This window comes from Nomia melanderi, chromosome 1, assembly GCF_051020985.1.
Source record: "Nomia melanderi isolate GNS246 chromosome 1, iyNomMela1, whole genome shotgun sequence".
NCBI classification, from domain to species: Eukaryota; Metazoa; Arthropoda; class Insecta; order Hymenoptera; family Halictidae; genus Nomia; species Nomia melanderi.
The window spans coordinates 30,628,151-30,653,132 of record NC_134999.1 but is presented as its reverse complement, the minus strand read 5'-3'; the positions used below and the strand labels follow the sequence as shown (position 1 = coordinate 30,653,132).

At 37.0% G+C, this 24,982-nt stretch overlaps 1 protein-coding gene across 7 annotated transcripts in view; it reads right to left on the bottom strand.

The window, feature by feature from the left end:
* Pgant9 (polypeptide N-acetylgalactosaminyltransferase 9) overlaps positions 1 to 24,982 on the bottom strand; it is a 442,501-nt gene that overhangs the window by 119,931 nt on the left and 297,588 nt on the right. For all 7 annotated transcript variants that reach the window (XM_076364365.1, XM_076364352.1, XM_076364362.1 and 4 more), the window contains 2 exons: positions 5,497 to 6,269; positions 3,231 to 3,429 (listed from right to left, as the gene is read on the bottom strand). In XM_076364365.1, coding sequence (XP_076220480.1) covers positions 3,231 to 3,429; positions 5,497 to 5,746 — 449 coding nt within the window. In that variant the 5' untranslated portion in view covers positions 5,747 to 6,269. The remainder of the gene's footprint in view (positions 1 to 3,230; positions 3,430 to 5,496; positions 6,270 to 24,982) is intronic.

Sequence of the window (24,982 nt, the reverse complement as noted above, 5' to 3'; positions counted from 1 at the left end):
GCGTAAATTCTCGGTAAAACTTCGGCTTGCGCGACCGTGCTCGCAGCCGGCGCCGAATTAACCCCATGAATATTAATTACAATTTACATGATATTAACCGGCATTATCAGCAGACCAGGCGCGCGGGGGCTGGGAGAAGTCCATGGGCGTCCGTTGGCGCGGGACACCGCGACGTCGTTCGGTCTACACCGAAAGAGGAGGGTGGCGGAGGGTGGAAACCGACGCGCAGGTGTCCGCGAACAGGTGGCCCCGATTTACAGGCTTTTCGGCCGCGTTAAATAACGCTGATCAGCGGTCACGCTAACGCTGCCACGCGGTCGGCTTGACGGTGGAATGGTTTCACCGGTTGGAGGGACGTATTTTTGTAGGGACATTGCGTCGGAGTTCGTTAACCCTGTAACCCCATAGCTTTGTCTTGTAACTTGAGAATCGTCGTGAAGATTTTTACACTAAAATTAGTGAGCGAGTAGATTGATTTTTTGAAATTACTGTATAGAAACACGAAGGACGCTGTTGAGACTTTAACACAGAACTACCAGATGGGTCGAAATGACCCATTCCCGATTTCTTCTTTTAGAATCACTGGAAAGCCACGGATACTTGTTTGAGAAATTATTGCGGAAACTGATTTAATACTTAAATTGATATACAAGATAATTGGAATTTTAATAAGTACACACTTGTGGTTCTCACGAAGAAATTTTCAAAAGACAGTTTAAGTACTCGGTAGTTCTAGTGTTAATTGATTTAAGATTCAATTTGCGCATCGTTAAACCGGGTTCTTTAATAATTTCTTAGACACCTGTCATCTTTTTAATTGCAAAAAGACGAAATCAGGAATGGCACATTTTGATCTGTCTAGTAGTTTTAATGTTAAAGAGAATTTAAGAAGTATAATTATTACTGAAGTCTTTTGAGTTGAAATTAGAGTTATTCTTTTGTAGCTTGATTGTTAATTAATGTTGAGGATTATAATTTATTGTAACACTCTCTGGTCAACTTTGTTAAAATTGTCCTTCTGTTGAGATTTACTTACAAGGAAATGTATCGACACCGGAAGTTCAAAGAATTATGAAACTTTGTATGTAAGTAGAATAAGTCAAGCCCAATACATTGCAATTTTTTTGGGGTCGAATTTCACTTTGCACGGTTAAAACCACTCCTTGAAAAAAATTGCAAAATAGAATGTTATAAACGCGACAGAACAATGTATTCTTTGTTCACACTCTTCTTGTTATTTCTTACTGTTTTCGAGATCAACCACGGAAAAGAAAAGTTTGCATTTACTTCAAAGGGTTTCATCCGTTCAAAGTGAAATTCGGCACGAAGAAAAATTGATAGCTTGATTTACTCTACTCACACACAAAGTTTCACAATAAATCGCCGGTTCGATACCTTTCCTTGTAATTGAAGATATACAACCGTATTACTGTAATACCTTCGTAACTCATTCCACAAAATTCGCTAACATTAACTACCCTCATTAAAATGACTCACAAACCATCTCAGATAAAGCACTCTCCTGAAACGTCTACTAACGTAACCACCCATCAACAACCCATCATTCAACTCATAAAAATCCACAGTCACCAATAGTATAACAATATAATATAACAACAATCCCTCCGACAATCTCGAACAGCTTCAAAGAAAACGCTCCAACAACTTCAACAAGTTTCCCCGACGAAGCACAACATTATCATCGCGCCAGTAGAAAATAAGGAATTCCGTGTGCCAATTAAATCAACCGGCAATCACGCGTGCCTAGCGCGTAACGAGGGGGTGTGCAGGTGCGTAATAAATTAGTACCGGGGGCCAAGTAATTTATCCGCGCGGCATATCGCGCGCCCCGGCGGCCGGCGAAATTACTTTCTCCGTGTCAACGGGAAGTAATTCGGACAATTTGTTAACAAGAAGCTGCAATAACGTCCCATTACTCCGGGCCGAAGCGTATTAATGGAGCCGTGGCCCGTTCTCCGCTTTCGATGAGAGCCCCGGCTTCGACGTCGAAACGAGCCCGGCCCCGCGCACGTTCCCGCTTTATCGCGTTACTCGGAAGAGGGAACCCGCCGAAGATCCTTGAATATTTCATTCGGCCCGACCCCGCGATCCCGGAAATCCCGACGAAGCCGGCGCACGATGTTTGACATAACTCGAACTAAATGTGCTGCCGAGTAATTTAATTAAATAATAACAAAGGAACAACTCTAATTCCGCGGTGGGCCGCGCGAACTACGCTTTTACCCCCGCTCGAAATTATCTCGCGCTTTATCGAGACCCTTAACTTCTACACAGGTTTCCCTTCGGGGTGTACGTTAATTTTAAGGTCCACCGTAACGGGGAAAACCGAAGCACGCACGTTTCCCCGAAGTGAAAGAATAATAACGCAGAGTTCCTATAATTGGATGCGTTTTTGCAGCTGTTTGGGTTAACTGTAATGTTATTGCAGAGGGTTTCTTGCTGCTTGCATTCGTTGTAATAGGGAACGAAACAGTTTGTTCTTGTGCTTGTTTGAGAACATCGAATGTAGCTTCTGGCGTAATTATATTCGCCATTTTTGCTCGGGGTTTGGGTAGTTCGTGGTTAGATGGATATTTTCAAGTGAAATTGCGTTAATTTCGTATTTCAGGAAATCTGGTGGGTACGTTGTTCTATGATTTTTGCTATTGGTTAGTCTGAACTGTATGAAAGTTCAACTACCTTTGTTAAGATATGAATAAATATTGTTGGTCTGAAATTGATTAGTTCAGAGATTTGGCAGTATACTGTTCTGCGATTTTTAATATTGGTTAATTTCAACTGCATCGCAATTCAATTATCTTCGCTAAAATATAAATAGAAATTGTTGATTTGAAATTCAATATTTGAAAGATCTGGTGGCATATATTATTTTGTGAGTGTTAATATTGATTAACATTAATTGTAGACAAATTTAACAGTAGAACTACCAAATGGATCAAAATGGCCCGTTCCTTGATCTTTTTTTGTGATTACTGAAGAGATACGAACACCTCTTTGAGAAATTACTAAAGTAGCTGATTAAGTAATACCTAAGCTGAAATTTAAACCAATTCAAATCTTATTAAATAGTTTATTAAGTAGTTTTTATAATGAAATTTTCAAAGGTTAGTTTAAGTGCTCGGTAGTTCCAGTGTTAAGAGTCTTTTGTAATAGACAGATAAGTATTGTTAGCTTCAAATTAATTACTTAAGAGGATGGATCTGACTCACCATGGATCACGAGGGTCAGGAAGCGTTCGATGGACAGAAATCAAGTCGCTGACGTACTGATTGAACGCATTGTTCAACCATCCGTCGTCGACGAGTTTCTTCGTCTCGGCAGTTAAGTTTGTTGGCAGAATTACTGGTCGCCCCATTTCACCAGCCGCGCTCGGGTCTTGTTCGCGAGGTGCTGCGAGTACACCACCACCTGAAATGAGTATTAATAAAAGAAAAAAAGGTTAACAAGAGGAAACCTACTTATTTATCTTTCGCCCTGAAACTTCCTCCGCGACTGAATTTAATTAAAGTTACTTTATCATCAACGATTTGACAAATGAAAAAACTTAATTCGTTTTAAATCTACGTTTCGCTGCACAAGTTAAATATTGATAATGGGAACACATTATTTTATTTTGACATTAAAATATTAATAATTGCGACATTATTATCTCTTGTTAAAAATTTTGTTATTGAAACAATGAAAAGGAAAGTTGTATTGTGAATTCTTATTATCAACGTAACAACAGAACTTCGATAGTATAGAAACAACAATATAAACAGTATAAATAAATAATATAATATAGAAATAATTAAAAAATGAAGATAATATAGAAATAAAAAGATAAACTATATAAATAAATAATATAAATAATACAGAAATAATTAAACATACAAATAATATAGAAACAATACTATAAATAATAAAAGTAAATACTATAAAAATAGGAAATGAATATAATCTATTAATTCGAAGAACCTATGCTGATCTCATCCATTGACGAGTCCACAAGAATTGACTCTCGCGATATTCCATTTCACACGTGACACAAATAAGTAACCTGCAGTATCCTTCCATTTCAACGAGTCGAAACCTCATTTCCCTCTCCGATTTCCTAATCAAATTGTCTCTGGGGTAACGCGGCGGACTCAAAGAAAGCAGGTAAACGTGGGCGCGGTAATCGAAAAGCAAAGGAGGGGAAGGGTCGCCGCGCGAACGAGATACAGGTGAGAAAGGAGGGAAATCGGTGAGGAGAAGCAGTGGAAAGCGCGAATTGAATTTTCAGAACGTTTCGTACATCCACGCGTTCTTGCCCACCTCTCCGACCGTTCTAAGAGCTTTTCCGTATAAACTCGAGTTTTATTTTCCGAGGCGCCATATTGGCGGGGCATAGGTAAAGCCGACAGTAAATGGCGGCGCGCGATACCGTCGCTCGACTACCGCCAGTTTCCACGGCGTCTTGTCGTGTCTGAAAAATAATATGCCGGCAAACGAAGTTAGGCTCCCGGCGTGTACAACGCGGCAATAAAGAGAACGACAAATTGCTTGAACGCCGAACGAACCGTTTAGCGAACTCCGCCGCGGCGAAGCTCGCGTCGCGCGACACTGTTGCCCACTTAATAATTGGATTTTTCATTGGAATCCTGCGATTTCCTGTGTTCAGTCTGTCTTCTGTGCTTCTTTCAGTTAATTGCTATTTCGCTGGGTATTATTGGCTCGTTTTCTGCAGTATTTGGTTATATTCTACACCGTTAACGCTAGATTTACGGACATTTATTGTACAGTTTATTCTATTGTTTCCGGAAAGGTTGACGTTCGTTCCTTTAGATCTAGGAAATCAAATACTTAAAAACATATTATTAGAAACCATAATCACGCAATTGAATCAATCCAAATCGACCCAAACGTTTACCAAATAATGTTTATAAAATTCAATATGAGTCAAATTGACACGTTCCGTAAATCTAGTGTTAATGATTTTCGATTTTCATTTTTGTGAGTGATTGAACCGACACGCGAAAATATTAATGATATTTATTATAAATTTTAGTATTGAAATATATTTCAAACATGTCTTAATAGTCTAAAGTATCACTGATGAGTTCCAACAACTATTCTCATTAATTACTGATAACTACAAGCACAACATAAATATCCAAGTCCACCGAATCTTATTTATCAACTTGAAGATTCAAACTATTCACGAAACACTCCAAACTTCGAATCTACTTACTGGATTCGAAAAGCATCTCTTCAAAGTGCAATCACTACAATAAATATATAAAACTCACAACTAAACAGCAACCAAAAACGTAACCCCAAATGAACTAAACACTTCGACAAACCTACATTCAGCAAACCGCGCGTTACGTCCAACATTCGTCAAACGAACGAACACGACAAAACCTCTTGCACTGAATCCGTCATCCCATCCCGTAGGCCGAGAGCAAGAATACCAGCTCCCTTTGCAGCGGCCATTAACAACAAATTAATTACCTTGCTCGGGACCAGCTTGCAGGACCTTCGGTTTGGGCTTCTCGTTAAGCGGCGTCTCCTTTCGAAGGGCTGCGGCCGCCGGAACAAAACCGTTCGCCATCTGCGGCGCCGCGACGCCGGACGGCGCCAGGCCCTGCACCGCTGCGTTCGCGCGGTCCTCCGTGTAGAGGAGGAAGCAGACGGTAGCCCAAACCGCGGACGCCAAAATGGCCACCTTCAGCCACAGGGATCTCCGTCTTGGGAACACCATTCTTGACTATCAAGCCGGGCCCGGCCCCTATCGTTCAGCCAGAAATCCTCGGCTAGACCCGTCAGGCTTACGATCCTCCGCGGTATCGGGGACGGGTTCAATTAACTCTCGTTTCCACAGCCGGCTCGATAAATCGTGTTACCTCAACAACATCCTCTTGCCACTTTGCCCTTAGCTCCTCTTTTATACACTGAGTCAGGCAACTCTCAATTCACCGGGAGTTTGGAATATTTCTTGCCTTTCGTCGCGACGAAGAATGTCGATGCTCTAGCTGGTCAGGCTATAATAGTTTCTCGCCGATCTGGCGTGATCGACACTTGATACGACACAGTTTCGACTGAATCATTTTCCGACCTTCGTTCTTTCAGCGATAAGACTCGTGCCGTGGTGGATTGATATCTGATTGATTATCTGTCTCTGGATAGCTATGGCTCCCGCGACTTCTTCGATGTGACGGTATATGATATGAGTTGATATGTGTGAGTTTCCGGGCGATGTTGGGCTTGTTAACGCATCGCCGTCCCTGGAAAAGAAAATCGAGGTATTAGCTTGAGTGTGGATTAAGCGGTGCTGAGATGTTTGTTATTAGTTTTGAAGAGTTGGGTTTTAGGTGTGGATTGGGATTGGTGGTTTTAAGTTTAAGTCTGTAGTTTCAGTTTGTGATGGATAATGGAGTGTAAGGTTATATAAAACGTTTATATTTTCTTATTATGTATGTAATGTATAAATTGTTTCTTATTATGTATGTAATATATGAAATAGAAACAATGATTGTTATATTGTAGTATTATTAAAATATGTCGATTTTAGTTGTTCAGAAAATTCGATGTTGTGGCTTTTAACAAAGGGCAAAAGGAAAAGAGGAGTTTATGTATAAATATTGATATTATTCAGTGCATAATAAAGTGTAATTTTTATTAAACAATTTTAAGCCAGTTAATAAATACGTTTTGTACGTTTCATTAGCAACGTTACGTCATGCGCGATTTGTTTCAAGTTTTCTAGACAGAAACATTACCCAGTAATGCGATATGAATATTCAACGAAATTTTAGGAATGAAATTAAAGTACCGCAAAATATTTGACAACGATATATTTCCAGTGCAGAGATATACCATAAATTAACTTACGCGAAGTAATTGAGTAATTCATCATGACAGCGATTTCATTAACCCAAGTAAAACATTCGAGAAAATTTCGTTCAGTACGAAAAGTTTTGATTATACGCCAGAAACAAACATTACAGTGTATAAAAGTCAGATGAATATTCATGGCCACTAAAACATTTATCGAAGGGAAGTATAAAACTGGAATATATGTTTTCGAAGCTATGAATCCTATCAGAAAACTATATTTTAACATTTTGATATATGTAGCATGATACCGATATAAACCATATTTATCACAATACTGAAAACATTTTGAAGACTAATCTTTAAAAAGAAAATCAGCAATGTTAAGTACATTCAAATTTAAATTTGTACAACCTTTAGTAATGTATAATTATATAGTCTTTTAAGATATTTATATTGTATTCTTTTAAAGTGACTTTTAGTCAATGGTGTTGCAATTCAAAATAAACAGGGTAAACGGGGAGGCAGTGTAAACGTAGAGCAATAAAGAGATGTAACTTTTAAACGAAGTTTAAAAAGGTCTGAATGATTTATTCATTCGACTCGCGGCTCTATAAATTTTGAACGACCGCCTTCTGGGATTCAGAATCGGAAAGAGGACAAATATTCCAGGAAGTTAATGAAGTTTATAGTCCGTCTGAGGTTTGGCTAACTAGAACGAATCACCGCTGAACTTTTGAATACGAAGGTACACTATTAAGGAGCTGGGAGTCCGCATCGAGTCATTCATTAATAAATGGAGAGCACGTCTGCTTGTTGTACTGCACTCTACTGCATTGTTCTTAAGTGACTGAGACATTCACAATTGCCATAAGAACTTAAGAAAATTGAAACTCTGCTGCCGCTATCCAATCTTATGATTAAGAATTTTCTTCATTATCTGCACTATTGTTTAGGGTTTTGAAATCAGTAATTCATTGAATTAATATTGGTTAAAACAAATAAGGTAATTATTCAGGTTAAACCATTCGATATAGGCTTTCTACTTTCTTAACTGCGGTATTTATGAATTTATACTATATAGAATAATAATGTAATAATAAATTTAATAAAATATAATAATTCTATTTTATTTGCGGATTAATAATATTCTTCAAAGAGCTTCTTATATATATATATATATATCTACTAATTCACTCTTAATAAAACCATTGAATTATACAAATAAAAATCAACACTACTTATTATTATTACTTATTTATTACCATATTTACAATCTTAATATTATCTTTGAAACCAAGGGGTGTAGAAAAGAAACCTAAATTGTTCGTTTCATTAAGGGAAACAATTTTTAAAAAATTTCTTTTCTACCTCTGGTGTTAAAGGTGTTATAAACAATATACTTTCAACCCTAAACTTTAAGGGGTGTTTTCACTCGTTCAAAGTAGATATTATCTGATAAAAAAACATAGGTGTCAAACGTTTCCTTGAGAACTATGCCCCACATAAGTTCCATCAAAATCAGCATGTGTTAATTATTGGTGTAAAGATAGACAAGAAATTTTTGTTTAAATTATTCTCTTCGAAATGAACAATTTAGATTTCTTTTCTACAGCCCATAGTTTCAAGGATATTGCAAACAATATACTTTCAACCCTCAAGTTCGAGGGGTGCGTTAACCCGTTCAAAGTAGACATTGACCGATAAGAAAAAATATGTGTGAAATATTTTCTTGAGAACTATGTCCCACATAAGTTTCATCAAAATCGGCGTGTGCTGGTTGAAACGGTTCCCTCGCAAGCTAAACTATGGCGCGCGGAGTACACTCGAAGACACCGGAATAGTGCAAGCGGAACGTGCTAATGGCGTTGCGACCGGCAGAAACGTTACGTAAATCGCGAAAAAACGAAAGAATAATAGGCAGAGCACAATCTTTGTCCGCGATCCGGCATTAGAATGCCTACGGTTCGGCATCGGGGAGTCGAAGATGCGGGACGCATTCAGCCTGTGTACCCTTTTATGCACAACAGATTCGCACTGCATTCGATGCGGTCCGGTACGTTCTTAAAATCGCGATGGCGCGGAGAATGTGGTCTGTTTCCTTTTTCATAGGAGATCAGACGTACCGAGGCGTGTAGCTATTAAGTGGCAATTTATCATTCGCGATTTTATTGTTCCTGGAGTAAGCTGCGCCTTTCTCGGAGGAAATTCAATGATTTATCAACCGTACGACTACGTCGAGGTATAAAAAAGGCATTAGCATTGTGCGGGACATTCTCATGACGGCCGACGTGCCTCGCTGAGCTGTGTTCTTACACTCATTGTTTGAATCTAACAATAAAGTTGCATGATTTCAAAGGGGGAGGCGATTAAACGATCATTTGATCGATTGCCGTGTCGCATGCAACAGTATGATGAACTTTATGCGAATGAAATGATGATAGAATAATGATTAATGTAATAATGCACGAGGAAATCTGTATATTCGCATATAAATTAATAATAATTACTTTAAATACATGAAATAATTAATAATAATTATTTCAATACAAAGTACAAGCCATAAAAGTCTATGCATTGTACAAGTTTCGAGTTGCGACTGTTTAACGAAGTATTTTGAGTATTTTATATTAATTAGTTTGTGAATTAAAATTAAAAATATTCCGAAAGAAATGAGAACGTTGCTTGTTCGTTATACAATAATATATGAATGAACTGGAAACGTAAAGTTATGAAATGTACTGGAAGGCTGAAAGAGAATACTAAAATGTACAAAGCTTGTTATGAATATTTTAATTAATATGAATAAGTTCATTAAAATCAGCAGTTTATTTCTAGTTCTACTTTGTTTATTATTCCTAGTAATGAAGTACAAACATGATGTGATAATTCCGTAGACTTAAAACAAAGGTATCATTGCTTTGATTTTATTGGAAGGGATTCGCCAAGGCGGCATCGAACGAGGAAAATTTTTTTAACGACTACCGTAGTGTTTTCACCCGAAATTATGCCTTTTTAAAGTAATCCGCGAAAGTCGGGAATGAAACAGAAATTTAGTTTTTCTTCTAATGGCTCAGCGCGATTTCAAAGAAAGTAATGAGGTTATTAAAGTTTAATGAAGCTGTTATTGCATTACACACCGCACGTTCGTGTGCCTGATTAATGCAGAAAATCCGCGGGCTACTCGTCGCGGAATCCATTTTGAATGTCCTTATGAATAAACTCTGAACCTCGACTGTAAGAATGGTAGAATTCGGTACACGCAATAAAAATTTCATCCCCAACCGTGAGACCGTGGAAGCAGCTTATGCAAATACGCAGTTTTAGCGGCGAAATTTCGTGAAACTTCGTGCACAAGAGAAACTTATCGTTAGTCTCCTTTGTTAAGAATTTTCGGGAAGCCGAAGGAACCTGGAAAATGTATGAGGCTTCATTGAAATGTTCACGGAAATGTTTCATTGTTTTGAACAGGTGTTAAGTTTCGCAAGGCATTAAAAATCATTAAATTCTCATTTTACTATAATTTCCCAAATATACAGAGTCACGTTCATCAATCTTTGAGAACCACTTTCACTTTGAAAAACTACAATTTACAAAGAAAATTGTCTAATACACGTGTTAACCTTTAATTTCCGACGGCATGGCCGCGAAACCACATGTATCAATATCAGGAAAAATCGATATAATAATCACTCTCGCATTATTGTTACTACTATTTTTACTAGTATTTTTAAAAATATTTATTTCTATTAAAAATGATAAGTTGACTTATATTATGAAAATTAATTTCTTAAAGGTTTTATACGGGACCTGAAGTGTTAAGATCTACATTAGGCTAGAAAACTGCATAATTATAGAAATTGAATTAACTTCACCAAGATTAGAATATAAAGTGTAAACTCCGTATTACCGAAGTTCCTTTCTATTTTCCTCAATAATATTTACCAAATACCTAAATAAAGTTCACGCGATCATTTTTATATCTCAAGATAATTCCGAACGATCAAACACCACACTGCACCTAAATTTCTCTTAATTTCTCAGAAGGATCATTATGCAACCCGCCTTAATTAGATAAACGTGGCACGCGAGTTAAACGATGTTTTTCTTATCCTTTCCTCTGTTATCTCGAGGCACCGCCGAACGTATAATAAATTCCGCATCGAAATGGAATCGCTGCGGCGCAAGTTGCTCCTTGTTTCTCGCTCTGTCGAAACGGAATTCCACGGTGCGAATGAACGAGCCCCGGGCGGGCTCGCCTTACCGAAACGAAATTGTTTCATTCGTCGGCTCGTTACGCGGGTACCGTATAATACACGACCCAGTCGCAGCGCCAATGAGATTAACACTAGAACTACCGAGCACTTCATACGATTGACATGTAATCCATATAAGAATTCTAACAATAGATTATTTCCAGTTTCTTCAGATATCTGTTACAGTGTTCGAATGAAACTATTTATTTTCGAGATCACAAGAAGCGATACATCATGCGCTTGCGAAAAGTGCCTTTTTGATTTTATCAGTAATAAAGGAAGACTTGTTAGTGCTGTTTTTAGTATTGTGTAAAAATTTTATGAACTTTAGAAAAGAATTGACCGAAATATAAATTTTTATTTGTAATCATGCGTCTTTCGTTTTAAATTGTCTGGCATTTCTCAAGTATGTATGAACATTTCCTCTGGCACTCAAAGGATTAATGTATCAATAATTTCAACGAGGCAACTAATCATTTTAACTGGAACTGAAAAATCGTTTCATTGTTTTGCGCTGAAAACTGGTTGACGTTTTATTAGAATTCTAAAAAGAACTTGTTACGAAATTTTATTGACACTTGAACTATCGAGCATTTAATATGATTGACATGTCCATATAAAACTTGTAACAACAGATTATTTTCAATTTCCTCGTATATTCGTTATACAGTTCGAGCGAAACTATTTATCTTCGGAATTAGGTCAAACATTTAATACCTTCAAGATATAGATAATTGCGAAAGAAGGGAATCAGTCGTTTTGACTGGTAATGAAAATTCGTTCCGTTGATTCGTGTTGAAAACTAGTTGTTTTTTATAAGAATTCCTAAAAGAACTTATTATGAAATTTTATTGACACTGCTGAACATTTAATATAATTGATTTGATAAAGATGATCCCTATAATAATTGTAACAATAGATTATTTCCAGTTTCTTTCTGACATTTGTTATAGTGTGCAAGTGAAACTATTTATTTTTGAAATCATTTCGAATATTTAATGCCTCTGAGGTATCAATAACTGCGGAACAAGGAAACCGGAATCAATAATTCTGATTGATAAGGTACATCTAGTAGTGTTAAAAATGAAACTACCGGCCGAGTCAAATTGACCCACTTCAGAATTTTTATTTTTCACGTGTTTCAATTGCGATATTTGACACCTCTGATGCGACGGTTCCACGGTTTTAATAACGCGGACTGCTTATTAACTGAATATCGAACGCATCGAACGCTGTCGAGTAACGTTCATTCTTCGGGGACCTGATTTACACGTTATTATTCGCGATACACTCGTGGACTCGTTTCTTTTCCAAGCTTCGACAGAGCTGTAGAGTTTCTCATTGAAAGTTACGATTCAAAGATTCGTCGGTGACACCTTCCTCCTGAATGAGAAATAGAATAATCAAGAACTAATTTTATCAGCTTTCGAGAATTCCATTTCATCCTGAATTAAGTACTGTAGATCTAATCTTATCAGCTTTCGAGAAGTCCAATTTTTCCTAAAACAAAATCTAAGTTAATTACTGCAGACCTAATCTTATCAGCTTTCGAGAATTCTAGTTTTTCCTTAAATAAAAACTAAGTTAAGTAATCTTGAACTAATCTTATCAGTCTCATCGGTAACATAATAAATATCTATTATTAGAAATGAACAACTATGACGAATAACGAAGGAAATTCAACTATGAACATCTCTAAAATAGCTCTCAAGCGCCGTAACTGCGTTCAATTAAAAAGGAAACCAAGTCTCAAGAAAAACAGCTGGTTCCCCATACAGCCGGATGCATCTGGTAAATGAATAAACGCGTGTAGTTTACTAATTAACAACTGCCGGCGTGAGATCGCGCGTATCCGCGGACCGCGGCCCGCTACAATGCTCGGGGAATCCCCTTGATCCAGCGGGGAGCAATTTTGGTGGAGTAATCGCCTCCTTTTCGTCGTTCTAAAACGCGCGGCGGTTACGCAGCGCGGCTCTATCGCGACAAGAATCGGAATTGTTCGCGATAAGTAGGTGTATACAATGCTCACCGGCGGCTTTATGCACCGTCCGGGAAAAGTTTCGCGGCGCACGCAATCTCGGAAATTGTCTAAAGTTGTCGTCTACCGTATCAGGGAATCGAGGGCTGCATTCCGAATGCGAGGGAGCAAGAGGGAAGGAGGGGAACAGAGAAGGGACGAAGGGAAAAAGAAGCCGGGCCTCGGGGAAACGATGAAAGAGAAACATGTCGAGGCCGTACGTGAATCCTGAAAGATTCTCTCGACGCGGAAGCTCCGCGGAAGCTCGCCGAGCACCGGAAGAGGCCGTATGCGTGCGCACGATCGCGCGTTACCCTCGAATGCCTCCGGTATCGCCTCAACGACGGATTTGCGGGACGACGATACGCTCGTTTTCATGTGGAACAATTGACCGTTGAAGGCAACTCGATTTAAATATTTTGCTATTCCTTTGTTGTGGGAGTTTCATTATGGCAGACGTTTTGGAATAATCTTGCGGTGGTGAATTGGACGGGGTTTTCTGTTGTTTTCGAGGAACAACTTAGAAACAACAAGAAATGTGTGTTTTATCATCCTTTTGTTATGAGATTTATTAAATGTTTGTGAAAATAATGAATAAGCGAGAAGAAACTCATAAAATGTTGTTTTCCAAAAAAATTAAGGGAATATTAATAACTGCTAAGTCAATGTTTCTTAAATGAAAAATCCTCCTAAAAGAAAGCTCAATGCTAAAAGAAAACTAAAATTTCTACTACAATGTACGTCTTAAAATCAATATTTTGTTACAGAAAAAGTTTCATCGTCGCATTCTATTAACGTTACCCAACAGAACCACAAGAAAATATAAAAAACCGGAACCCAAAGAAAAAAGAAAAACCTCTCACCGTCAAATTCCGCTTTCCACATCCCAAAAACTCATACTGCCGCAACGTATTCGCCACGTTCAAAGAAACACTTTCGATCTTGTTGCAGCGACGAGCATTTTCCGAATTGGATACACCGAAGCTCTCCATCGCGATAGGTAACGACCACTAAAAATCGAGCGAACCACTTCGCCACGTACAGAGTCCTGCTACAGTAGGACACGCGAAACTATCTCGCCATACATACATAGTGTGACCAAAAAATTCGGGAGATAGTATCAAAAAACAAGTAATAGAAAATATAAACAAATTACCTTTGCTGTCCTATTTTTCAAGGTAGCCCCCATTCGACACTACACTTTTGGCAACGTGTATAAAGTTTATGAAAACTGTCGGCGAAGGTCAGTTGATTCATTGAAGTTCAGTTTACTAAACGCATCAATTTGACACATATAGAATTTTATAAACATTAACTGACAAATATTTATATTGAGTTTAATTGACGTAATTTCCGAATATGCATTCTAATCATCGATCTTTACATCTCTAATCACCAAGATCTAAATGAACGAATTTATTGAAATTCCAATCAATTTTTCTAGAAATAGAATACAACAATATAATAAATATTCATAAATCTAATATTAACAATAAAACTACCAGACACGTCAAAATAACCAATTCCTGATATCTTCGTTTTACAATTATCAAACAGGCAACAGATGTTTCTCCGAGAAACGATTAAAGAAATTGAGTTGACAGTTGAGTTTCTATAGAAAAATTTCAAGAAGTCAATTTAATTGCTCAATAGCTTCATCGTTAAGAATCAATCACGTTTCTTATATTATTATACACATCGTGAAGCAAAAGTAATTCGAAACAACGAACAGAATCAACGAATAACTCCAATTCACCTCTATAAAGAATGAATATATTAATTACTCTTTATTATCAACCAACCAATTAATTCGTCATTCTCTATAACACTTGCCTAACTCTTCGGAGATCAGTGAAAGTATTTTCTGTCCCTTCTATGTATTTCATTTAATTACTTTATTCGATTTACCGGTCACCAAATTTCTCGGACACACCGTGTATCGCAGAAGACGAGACACGGGCTACTCGAGACACCGGTATCCTTTGGTCCGCGAGAAAATGGAGGCGGAGAGAGATGGGACGGAGATGGCCGGACCGGCTCGCAACGGGAAATTCGGTCCGTTTCGATTGTTAGAAATGTAATAATCCCGCGGCGGGTGGCAATCACTTGCGCTTCGATCGGCGGGAATTCTGCCGGCGCCGCGGCAGCCTTGTACACCGTCCGATACTTTTCGAACTTCTTTGGAAATCGAGTTCCGTCCGGCTGTCTCTAACTGGATGGAACGAGCGGACGCGACTGTCGCGTTTTCAACGACGATAAAGCGAAGTTTCTACCACCGCGAGGGCTTTCTCCCGTTACTTCCGAGTTTTATGAGCTGTCCGTGTTTATTCAACCTGTTAACCGGGGAAGAGGCGGGTTTAATCGGCTGCGGGTGGATTTATTCTGTGATAATTCTTTATTTTCCTTCTGGAATTAAATGTTTGTATGGTTCGCGTTATGTAAGTGGGTCGGGTACAATGTTATTAATTGTTTCTGAAATAAGTAGGAATCAGCTACTGGTTTTTACGGTTAAACGGTTAATAAAGTTTCTTTGATTTTTTAATTTGTGTAATAAACGTTGGGTGAAGTTTGATAACTTTAGAAGTTAATAGAAATTGGTAATTAATAAAAGTTAACGTTAAACTTTGATCGAAATCGATGAAGTTATACGAATAAAAAAGTTGATGTCTCATTTGAGAGATGGTAGGTATCTGGAAATAGAATACACAACGCGAAGATTATGAATAAATGTTCAACTCTGTTTATCAGTTTGACAGATTTAACATATTTCTCCGTTTTAAAAGTAATATCGAAGTGGATGGGGAAGTTGTTAACCATGTACGCACGTCGCTTGAGTTATACCGTCCAGACATGCTAACGCTGAAAACATTATTAAAACTTCCATCGTTTATGTGATAAATCTTGACTAGCACTGTTGCCGTTTTTTTTTTTTTGTTGCAATGAAAACATAATTAAAACTTTACATCATGACGTGATAAATCTTATATCGCATAGTTTGCATTCTTCCCTTTTTGAAGTAACCTCGTTGAAACTGTAATTGCACAGATACCGATCTGCTAGTGAATATATTAACACTAGAATTAACAATCCAAATGACCGGTTTCGATTTACTTGTTTCGCAATTATTTATATATGAATATTCAAAACCATTCTGAAAATAAATAGTTTCGATACTATGTTGAATGTCTGAAGAAACTGAAAATAGCATCGTTACAATTTTCATGGGGATTACATGTCAATCATATTAACCCTTTGCGTCCCTATGTCGAGTGTGACTCGACATCAATTTTATTCACAGGTGTGCTTCTTAGTCAAGATATTTTTCAAATACAGTATACTATTATGTTGTTTTGAATATTATTAATACAAAGAAGTATTTAGACTGCTTTCTACAAACTAACTATTCTTCAATATGTATTTCAAACAAAACATTTCTAACAACACAAAGTTATCGAGAAAAAACTGCAAAAAGAATTCGGAGTGCAAAGGGTTAAATGCTCCGTGATTCTCAGTGTTAACCCTTTGCACTCCGAGTTCCTTTCACATTTACTTTCCCATAACTCTATTAATTTCATTGTTTTCAGTGAAAAGTACTTCGAAAGACAATTAGTTAATAGCAAACAGCGTAAAGAATTATTTTCACCGATACTATTAAAACTAGTATAACAACATAATACAATTAAAAAATGTCACACTTTCGAATAAATCGACTGCCGAGTCATATTCGACATAGAAGCGCAAAGGGTTAATAAAATTTCATAAAAAGTTCTTCTTGGAATTCTAATAAGATCGGAGGATTAAACAATGTCAACCGGTTTACAGCGCGAATCGACGGTACAAATTTTCATCGGTAAGTTTCCGTGATAGCCGCCATCAGATTACTTTCCCCAAAAGTTTTTCTTTCCCTTAGCCGTTACCTTCCGTGTTGCGCGAAGTTACATTGCACTGCCACGCCCGGGATAACATCTCGGTCGCGTGTTCCCGTTTATTTGGCTTGCCTTCTATTTTCACCGAGGGATTTCCACCCCCCCCCCCCGCTTGTTCCGCCACTAACGTAATGAACAAACCTTTCGTTGTCTAAAGAAGTTTCGGTTTCGGATCTACGTGTTGCGATCGACATTTATAAGTAGAAACGGCGAGCAACGGAGGAACGGTTTCAGGTCAACCGAAATTAGAGAAGAAAAATAAGAAGCTCGGAGTGAGCGTTACTTGTTAATGTTAAATGAGAAATAAATAAACGACGCAGACACTGGAACAATTTTCTAATATAAATTTAAACCTCTTCTAAATTTAGAAAAGAATTTAATTTAATTAATATAGTTGAAGTTCAATTGAATGAAACGATTTATTTATTTAAAAATCGAATGTATTTATTCTTTAGTATCGTTATCGTGTAATTTACGAATGATCAAATATTCAAATATAAATGTTTCTAGTGACAATGATTTTTAGAAAAGATTTTTTACCTTCAAACTTTTATGTTTCAGCACTGCAAAGTGAAATGAAAAAGTATGAACCCAGAGATAATCTTCTGACGAGCTATAATTTCAATACAGTACGTGCCAACTAAAATCTTTCAAAGCAGAACACACAGACTCGGAAATTTCAAAAGGAATTGGGACAGGTGAACGAACCGAAATAAAAATTAATTTTCCCCGGGTATCTGTTGCAGAATCTAGACCAATGTACCAAAATTCAATCAAATCGGTAACTTGAAGCTTCCCAGAAATTGAGACACAAAATTTCGAGTATGCGTATATCGTTTCACGAAAGTATGTAAAACGCTTTATTGGATTTATTCATCATACTTTGTTGGACCCATGTACATTTAATTCTGTTTTCACATAATAGATACAATCTGTATGAAATATATACTGCACTTATAAAAAAAATAGAAATTGGATCTAGATCGAAAAAATTAGCAAAGTACATAATAGAATAAACAATATAAAATTTCAAAGTGAGTGTATTAACCCTTTGCACTCGAAAGTTTTTCAATGGAAATATTCAACATTTTCTGACGAGATATAGGCGATATTGTTTAAAACTAATTAAACGATAATTTAGTATTTTATTTAAATATTTCACGTAGCAATGCAAAGTTTAATTTGAAATATTAAATATTCAACTTCATAGTTTTGTTTTATCGAATCGAATGGTGACTGAGAGTCACCTCTCGACTGCGGAGGGTTAAATCGAACCAAATCGTAGAAGAAGAAAATACATTCCTTCCTTTCGTGTAGAAGCAGAAAAATAACTCGCGTTAGATCAAAGTGACGTAAAAAACACTCATATAAAACCATTGACGCTATTTCCGAATCCTAATCATCCATCTTTAAATCTCTACTCACCAAGATCTAAATGAACGAATTTATTAAAATTCCAATCAATTTTCCCAGAAACAGAATAAACTATATAATATTCATAAATCTGATATCAACACTAAAACTACCAGTCACGTCGAAATAACCAACTCCCGATGTCGTCCATGTAGAAACAGAAAAATAACTCGCGTTAAATCAACGTCGCGTAAAAAACATTCGTACAAAACGAAAATGACGTAGGTGCATCCGTAATGCATTTCTTAACAAACGGGAGCGAAATAAAAGTTTCCGGTCACGAGAGCGGTGTCCCCGTTCCAGGAACGAAATGCGCGCCGAAATCAAAGTTTCCAAACTTAAAATCCCTAGGCCGGAGCCCGGTTCATTCGGGATAAGAACGATACCGGCGCGAGGAGACGCGGGCAGATGGAGAATGCCGGAAACCGGGCCGTGGACTAAGAAAATAAGCCGACCGGCTGCGTCTGTGGCCGGTTCGGTAGACACCGAGCGAGAGAAAAAGGGGAATCTAGGGATTTCGAATCTGCATGAAATCCCCGGCCGCTGTAAAGAAGATTGGAAAAACAATCGGCGAAGAGACCGCCGCGGAGAGCGTATAAAACGCGCACGAAACTGAAGACGAAGCTGTACCGGAGTCCCTTCTCCGCGTTCGGTCCCTTTATTCGTTGTTCCAGATTCGAAATTCACCCGCCCACCTTGTTTTTTCTGCTACCACCTCCGCCCGCGAATAATTCGCGCGAAATCCCCTGAAGGATCAATATTGCTTCTGAATTGAATTTCAATTTTTGGATTGAAAATTCGGTTTCTTCGGGGAAAAGGGAATTCTTGGTAATATTGGATGTTGGTGCGATTAGGAAGTTGTTAATAAACGTGTGATAAATATGAAATTAGCTGTTGTGAATGTAAGGAAATATAATGAAATATATTGTTATAAATATAAGTATAAGTATAAAGATTAGTCAGAATGTGTACATAACAGATAAGCTTAATTTTTATTAGAAAGAGAAATGCTTAAAAGATGTTTGAAATATATTGTAATGGAATTACTGTATTTAGCAAAATGCTGAAAGCGAAACTAAGATATTAGTGTAATTGTCTGCTCCGAGGGTCAACGTGGAGTTACATGAATTTGCGTGAATACACTGGGACAAAGTTACTGCAAACATCGTATCCAATTTCGTTACACGAGACCGAATGAATAACGACGGAATAATTTCTCTGTTGCATACAGCTATATTGATATTTACGTTTCCACTGGTCTCTAATCTGTTAATTATCTCTGCAACGTTGAAATGCAGTAATATTTAATACAATAATTATGTTAATATTGCATGGTATAATGGTCAGGTTTTGTTACAATAACATTGTGACCATTTAACGTATAATGTTCCGTATAAATGAAGACATTTTTATAATTGCTAATTAATATGGATGTTATAACAGGAAACAATCAGTTTAATCAATGATAATAATCGCTTCAGAAATGTCGGAAATAAATCATTGCTGATATTTTATATAAAAATATTGTACACCTCGTTTTATTGTGATTAATGTCGCAAATGTGTAATACGATATGTCCAAAATGCTTTGCTTCGAAAAGTAACGATCATCGTTGAAAATTATTAAGCTTCAACTGTAATTCGCGATCCAGGTTTCACGTAGGTATGATTTATTGTTCGCGTGAGAAGCCACAATACGTTCAATTTCAGATTGAAAGTAATATGCCCCTTAATGAAGAGTCATTGTGCCGTGTTAACTTCTATCGAAGTGTTTGAATCTGAAACTACGAGTCCGCTGAAACTTTATTTCAAACGAAAAAAACATGAAGCGCACTTCACACAACCCTTTCGAAATGTATTTAATTTATTACGATAAAAAGAAACACAAAATGTTAAATTGAAATTTTGTTTAGACATGTTGTGCATGAGAATATTATTTACACGTGAATCTTAATTAATAAAAATAATATATAAACTCTGAATTTATTAATTTTTAATTTGTCAAAAATATATTTATCATAGTAAACTAAGTTTCTAATAGAAAATATAATATTTTAAAAATTGGACTAATTTCTAATTTAAATAAATTTATAATATATAATATCTGATTGAAATACTCAAAGCTGTTTGTCATTAAAGGATTTTGTATTATTAATATTTGATTTAACTAGTAATTAACGTGAATAGTTGATGCAATGTTACATGACGAATAACATTTGTTCCTGTCATTAAAGTAAAATACACTTTCCCCGTTCTATATTGGCACAATTTTCGGATTAAAGTACATTAATCCATAAATCATGAACCGTATAATATGTTTATCCCTCCATCGTGCCCCAACGCTGAGAATATTAACAGGAAATTTTCTAAACCCATCGATGCACGAAATTACATCCTCGTTGCAGTACGTGCAGCAAAGCAATCTCGAGTGTTATTACAAATCGTTACGGATTTCTGGTTCCCACTGCAGAAACCGAACGCTGTGAACAATATCTTGAAAAACGTCTCGCCAAGAGTCATTTCGTAACATAATTCACACATAAATATTTAATTATTAACTGCACGCTTCCATGTATACGTTTCCCTAATAAAAATACCGACCGATTTTATTAAAATAAAAACAAAAAGTTATTTGATGCTCGGATGCAACAGGCAGAATATATTGATTCGAATATGAAATATCGAACGAAATGCATATTTCATAAAACGAATATCCTACGAAATTGAAAAATTGATAAATTTTTGGGAAAATATGTAATGAAACGCATGGAAGTGTCAAGAATTGTATTTATAGATAACGAAGCACGAAATTAATAATTTTTTCGTAGATTAAGAAATTTAGAATATTCCAAGTGGCAAGAAGATATAGTGCGCACCGAGCGTTTTCGTATAAATTGTGAAAGAAAAATAGCAGGAGTGCACCACGCAAATTTTGCATATTGAAATTTATATGCAGCGCAGCAACTTTATTTGAATGATATGTAAATGATAATATATCTACTTCATTTTCCCTGCAGCTCCAAATGGTTTTCCCACCGGAACACTTTATTTTGCATCAAAAAATTTCATTTTCGTCGAATTGAAGTAAATTTCGTTCTGCTCGTTGGCATGATTTAATAATCGTTCCTCTGTTTAATGATGCCTTCGTTATATTAAATTCATGCCACATTACAACAGTATCTACTTTATATTTACATATAAATGTAAAATTTATATAAGAATATGTTGAATTTAATATCCAACAGTTATTCATTTATCAAACTTAAAGTATGAACACCCGTGAATTCTTAACATCGTTACCTAAATAATTAAAAGATCATTAATAATTGTACATTATTTCCTAAACAATAATAAACAAGAAATAATACACGTTCTAAACTATAACAGTTCAATAATTCACAATTAAGAACCTCAAAACTATAAAAAATAGTGCACCAATTACTTATTGACACTAACACTGCCATACAGATCAAAACGACCCATTCCTGATTTTTTCATTTCGCAATTATGAGAAATTATCAAAGAAATTAACTCGGCAATAGGTAAATCAATGAAACTCTCAACAGATGCACTCTATAGACAAATTTCAAAAAGTCTGTTTAACTGATATGTAGATTCGGTATTAAACAACTTCCAACAAGCTTCAAATTACATCCTCAATTAATACTGAAATTATTCAAACGATGCAATGAGCGAAGGAAAATATGGAACGACCATATACTCCCAATTGCCTCTAGCTAATCACTGAATCACCAATTCCCATGAATATGAAAGACAACTTTGTTGGCGGACGTTAAGATAAGAATAACAAACTCGAATACCTCAGTTCGCGTTTACTGCGCGCGGAAACGGTTTCCGCGTGGCCGAGGAGGAACAGCCCTATCTGGTCCGGTCGCCAGTGCCGGAACGGTTTTACGGTAATCCCCGGGAAATGTGGACATTAAACGCCCTCTCCGCGGGAGATGAAGAACGGCGGCTCATATACCGACGGGCAATAAAGAGTTAACACGGTAACCGCTAATGGAATAATGGACACTCGAAGCTCGCAGACAGCGGCTGGACCATCGCCAAATACGTATTTCCCTTCCGGAATATTGGCTCAACCTGCCTCGCCCTTTACCCCCTTTGTCCCCAAGCTAATATAACTTACACTCTACCTTGCCCGTTGGTGTTCTGTTTTTTTGCGATCGTAATAATCGATGAGTCAGTCGATATACAAGTCATACGATGATTGCGAAGTAACCAAATTTCTGTATGTTTTGTAACTGTTTGAATGAAACTGATGGTCTTTGTTGTTTCTTTATTTGTTAGCTACTAGTTTAGCTGGTGAGAGAATTTTGAGAAATTGAAATATTTAAAATTTGGATGGGTGAAATATTTGGAGCTTGAAAACTTGAAATATTTGGACTTCGGAAGATTAGATATTTGATGTTTGGAAAGTTGAAATATTTGAACTTTGGAAGATTATACATTTGATTTTTGGAAAATTGAAATATTTGAACTTTGCAAGATTATACATTTGATGTTTGGAAAGTTGAAATATTTGAACTTTGCAAGATTAAATATTTGAGGTTTACAAAATTGAAATATTCAAATTTCAAAAGATTAGAATATTCGAGGTTTATAGATTTTTAGGAGAATTCAATAGAAATATCAATTTCTTTGCTTAACTTTTAGTCGTTCACGTTGAAAACATCTTAAGTTAAAATCTATCTTAATTTAACTAACAACTTAAAAGCTGTTTCACGGTTTTCTATATACCTTCAAAACTGTAATAAATAGAAAATTAGTCCTTGAATTAAGAAAAGAAGATTTCAAAGAAAAATAGAATGTTAATAAAGTTTTCTTTAAAGAGGTTCCTTTGTTTTACAAAACTGTACAATCAGCTGATTAAAAACTGGACGTATTTCAAGCAGCGGGATTTTAACCTGAAAATACCGTGATCACTATTCAGTTGATCTAGTTCCCTGGAGATGCCATGACGATTCATCAAACCAGACGGTTCAGCATGGCTAAGTTTACTAGAAACGTTTGCCCCTCGTGTTCCGATTTTAGACCCCGAGATCAAACAGCTTGTGTGAATGCAAGCCAGCGTGGAAACTCGAGCGAAATTCGAGGTGCGTAAGCAGTCGCGTGCTTGTACTAGTTGGGTCACGGGTCACGGGGTCACTGTGGCCCTCTGGACAAGAAATCGTTACGTGACTCGAGAACCCTAAAACCAGATTGTTGACACGCTCCTCCTTATCCGATTCCGGAAATTTGACTTTTACTTACGACCAATTTGGAACAAGGTCTAAGGAACGTAACAAATCATTTTGTGTTCTTTATGACTAACTTCATTTATTATTCGGAATAAGAAATTATTTGAATATTCATAAGCGTTTAATGGGCAAAGGAAACTGCACAAGAAATTATACCGAAAGAAATAATGTATGAATGGTTTTATTACGAAAAGAGACCTTAACCCTCGTTTAATCAATACCGAGACGCCTTTGACCCACATTTTAAAACGAAAATATACGAAGCATCTAAACTTCGTGTATAAACAGCATAAAATGAGAAGATACTTTTACACGCGACATATGTGTAAACAAATGAAAGTCTATATTTATGAAGTATTTATATTTGTTTAATAATAATTTAATAATTTAATGATTATAATTTGTTTAATAATTTATATCAAAAAGTGACATCAAAGGTGTGTATAATGAGCATTCTAGTAGATCAGATGTAACCAAGTATCTATCTAAATGGAGACCACACTTAGCAGTTCAAAGGTTAATTACAACTATTGACACACCAAACTGACCTACTTAGGCTTTTTCCTTCGACAACTATCGGAAAATTAAACACACTCTCGCAATCACTAAAAGACTCCATCCTCTCACGTGCGCACTAAAATGTAAAGCTGCCAAGACCTCAACAAACAACGCAAATTATTCCCAAGTACACAACAAAAGTACAAACCAGTGCATATTAAAACCCACCCGATATTACCAGATGAAATAACAAACTTCCCAAAAGCAAAACCACAAAGTTTCAAAGCTCGCGATCGAGTAAGTCGAGGCGCGAGACAATGTTAAACGGCAATTAGCAGGGCGCGTTAATTGCGTGAGTTAACAGCGATCACGAGTGTCGCCGTCCGTGAAGCGACTCGTTACTCGAGCTACGAGCTATCAACGCCGGAATTCGCGAACGTTCATAGAAATTCGCGGAGGAAACCGCGGGCGATACGATACTGGATAATCAAATTTTCACCCGTGGGGACGATTCGTGATCGATTTCACGGGCCGTCGACACCGTGAACCCGACACGACGCCCGCGCCTGGAGACGTCGCCTCCTCGAAGAGCCAGCAGCCCGACGCTAATGAATTTTCGTCGAATTAACGCCGACGTACCGTGAACCAAGCGGCAAAGGAGACCGGCCCGGTGGAACGAGGCTTCGCGGATGCAATTCCGCCTCCCAAAGGATGCACCTTGCATTTATTGGCCCCGCGCAATTAACAGCTTCTATGGATACGATATATACAAGCCGGGATGTAATTCGCGGTG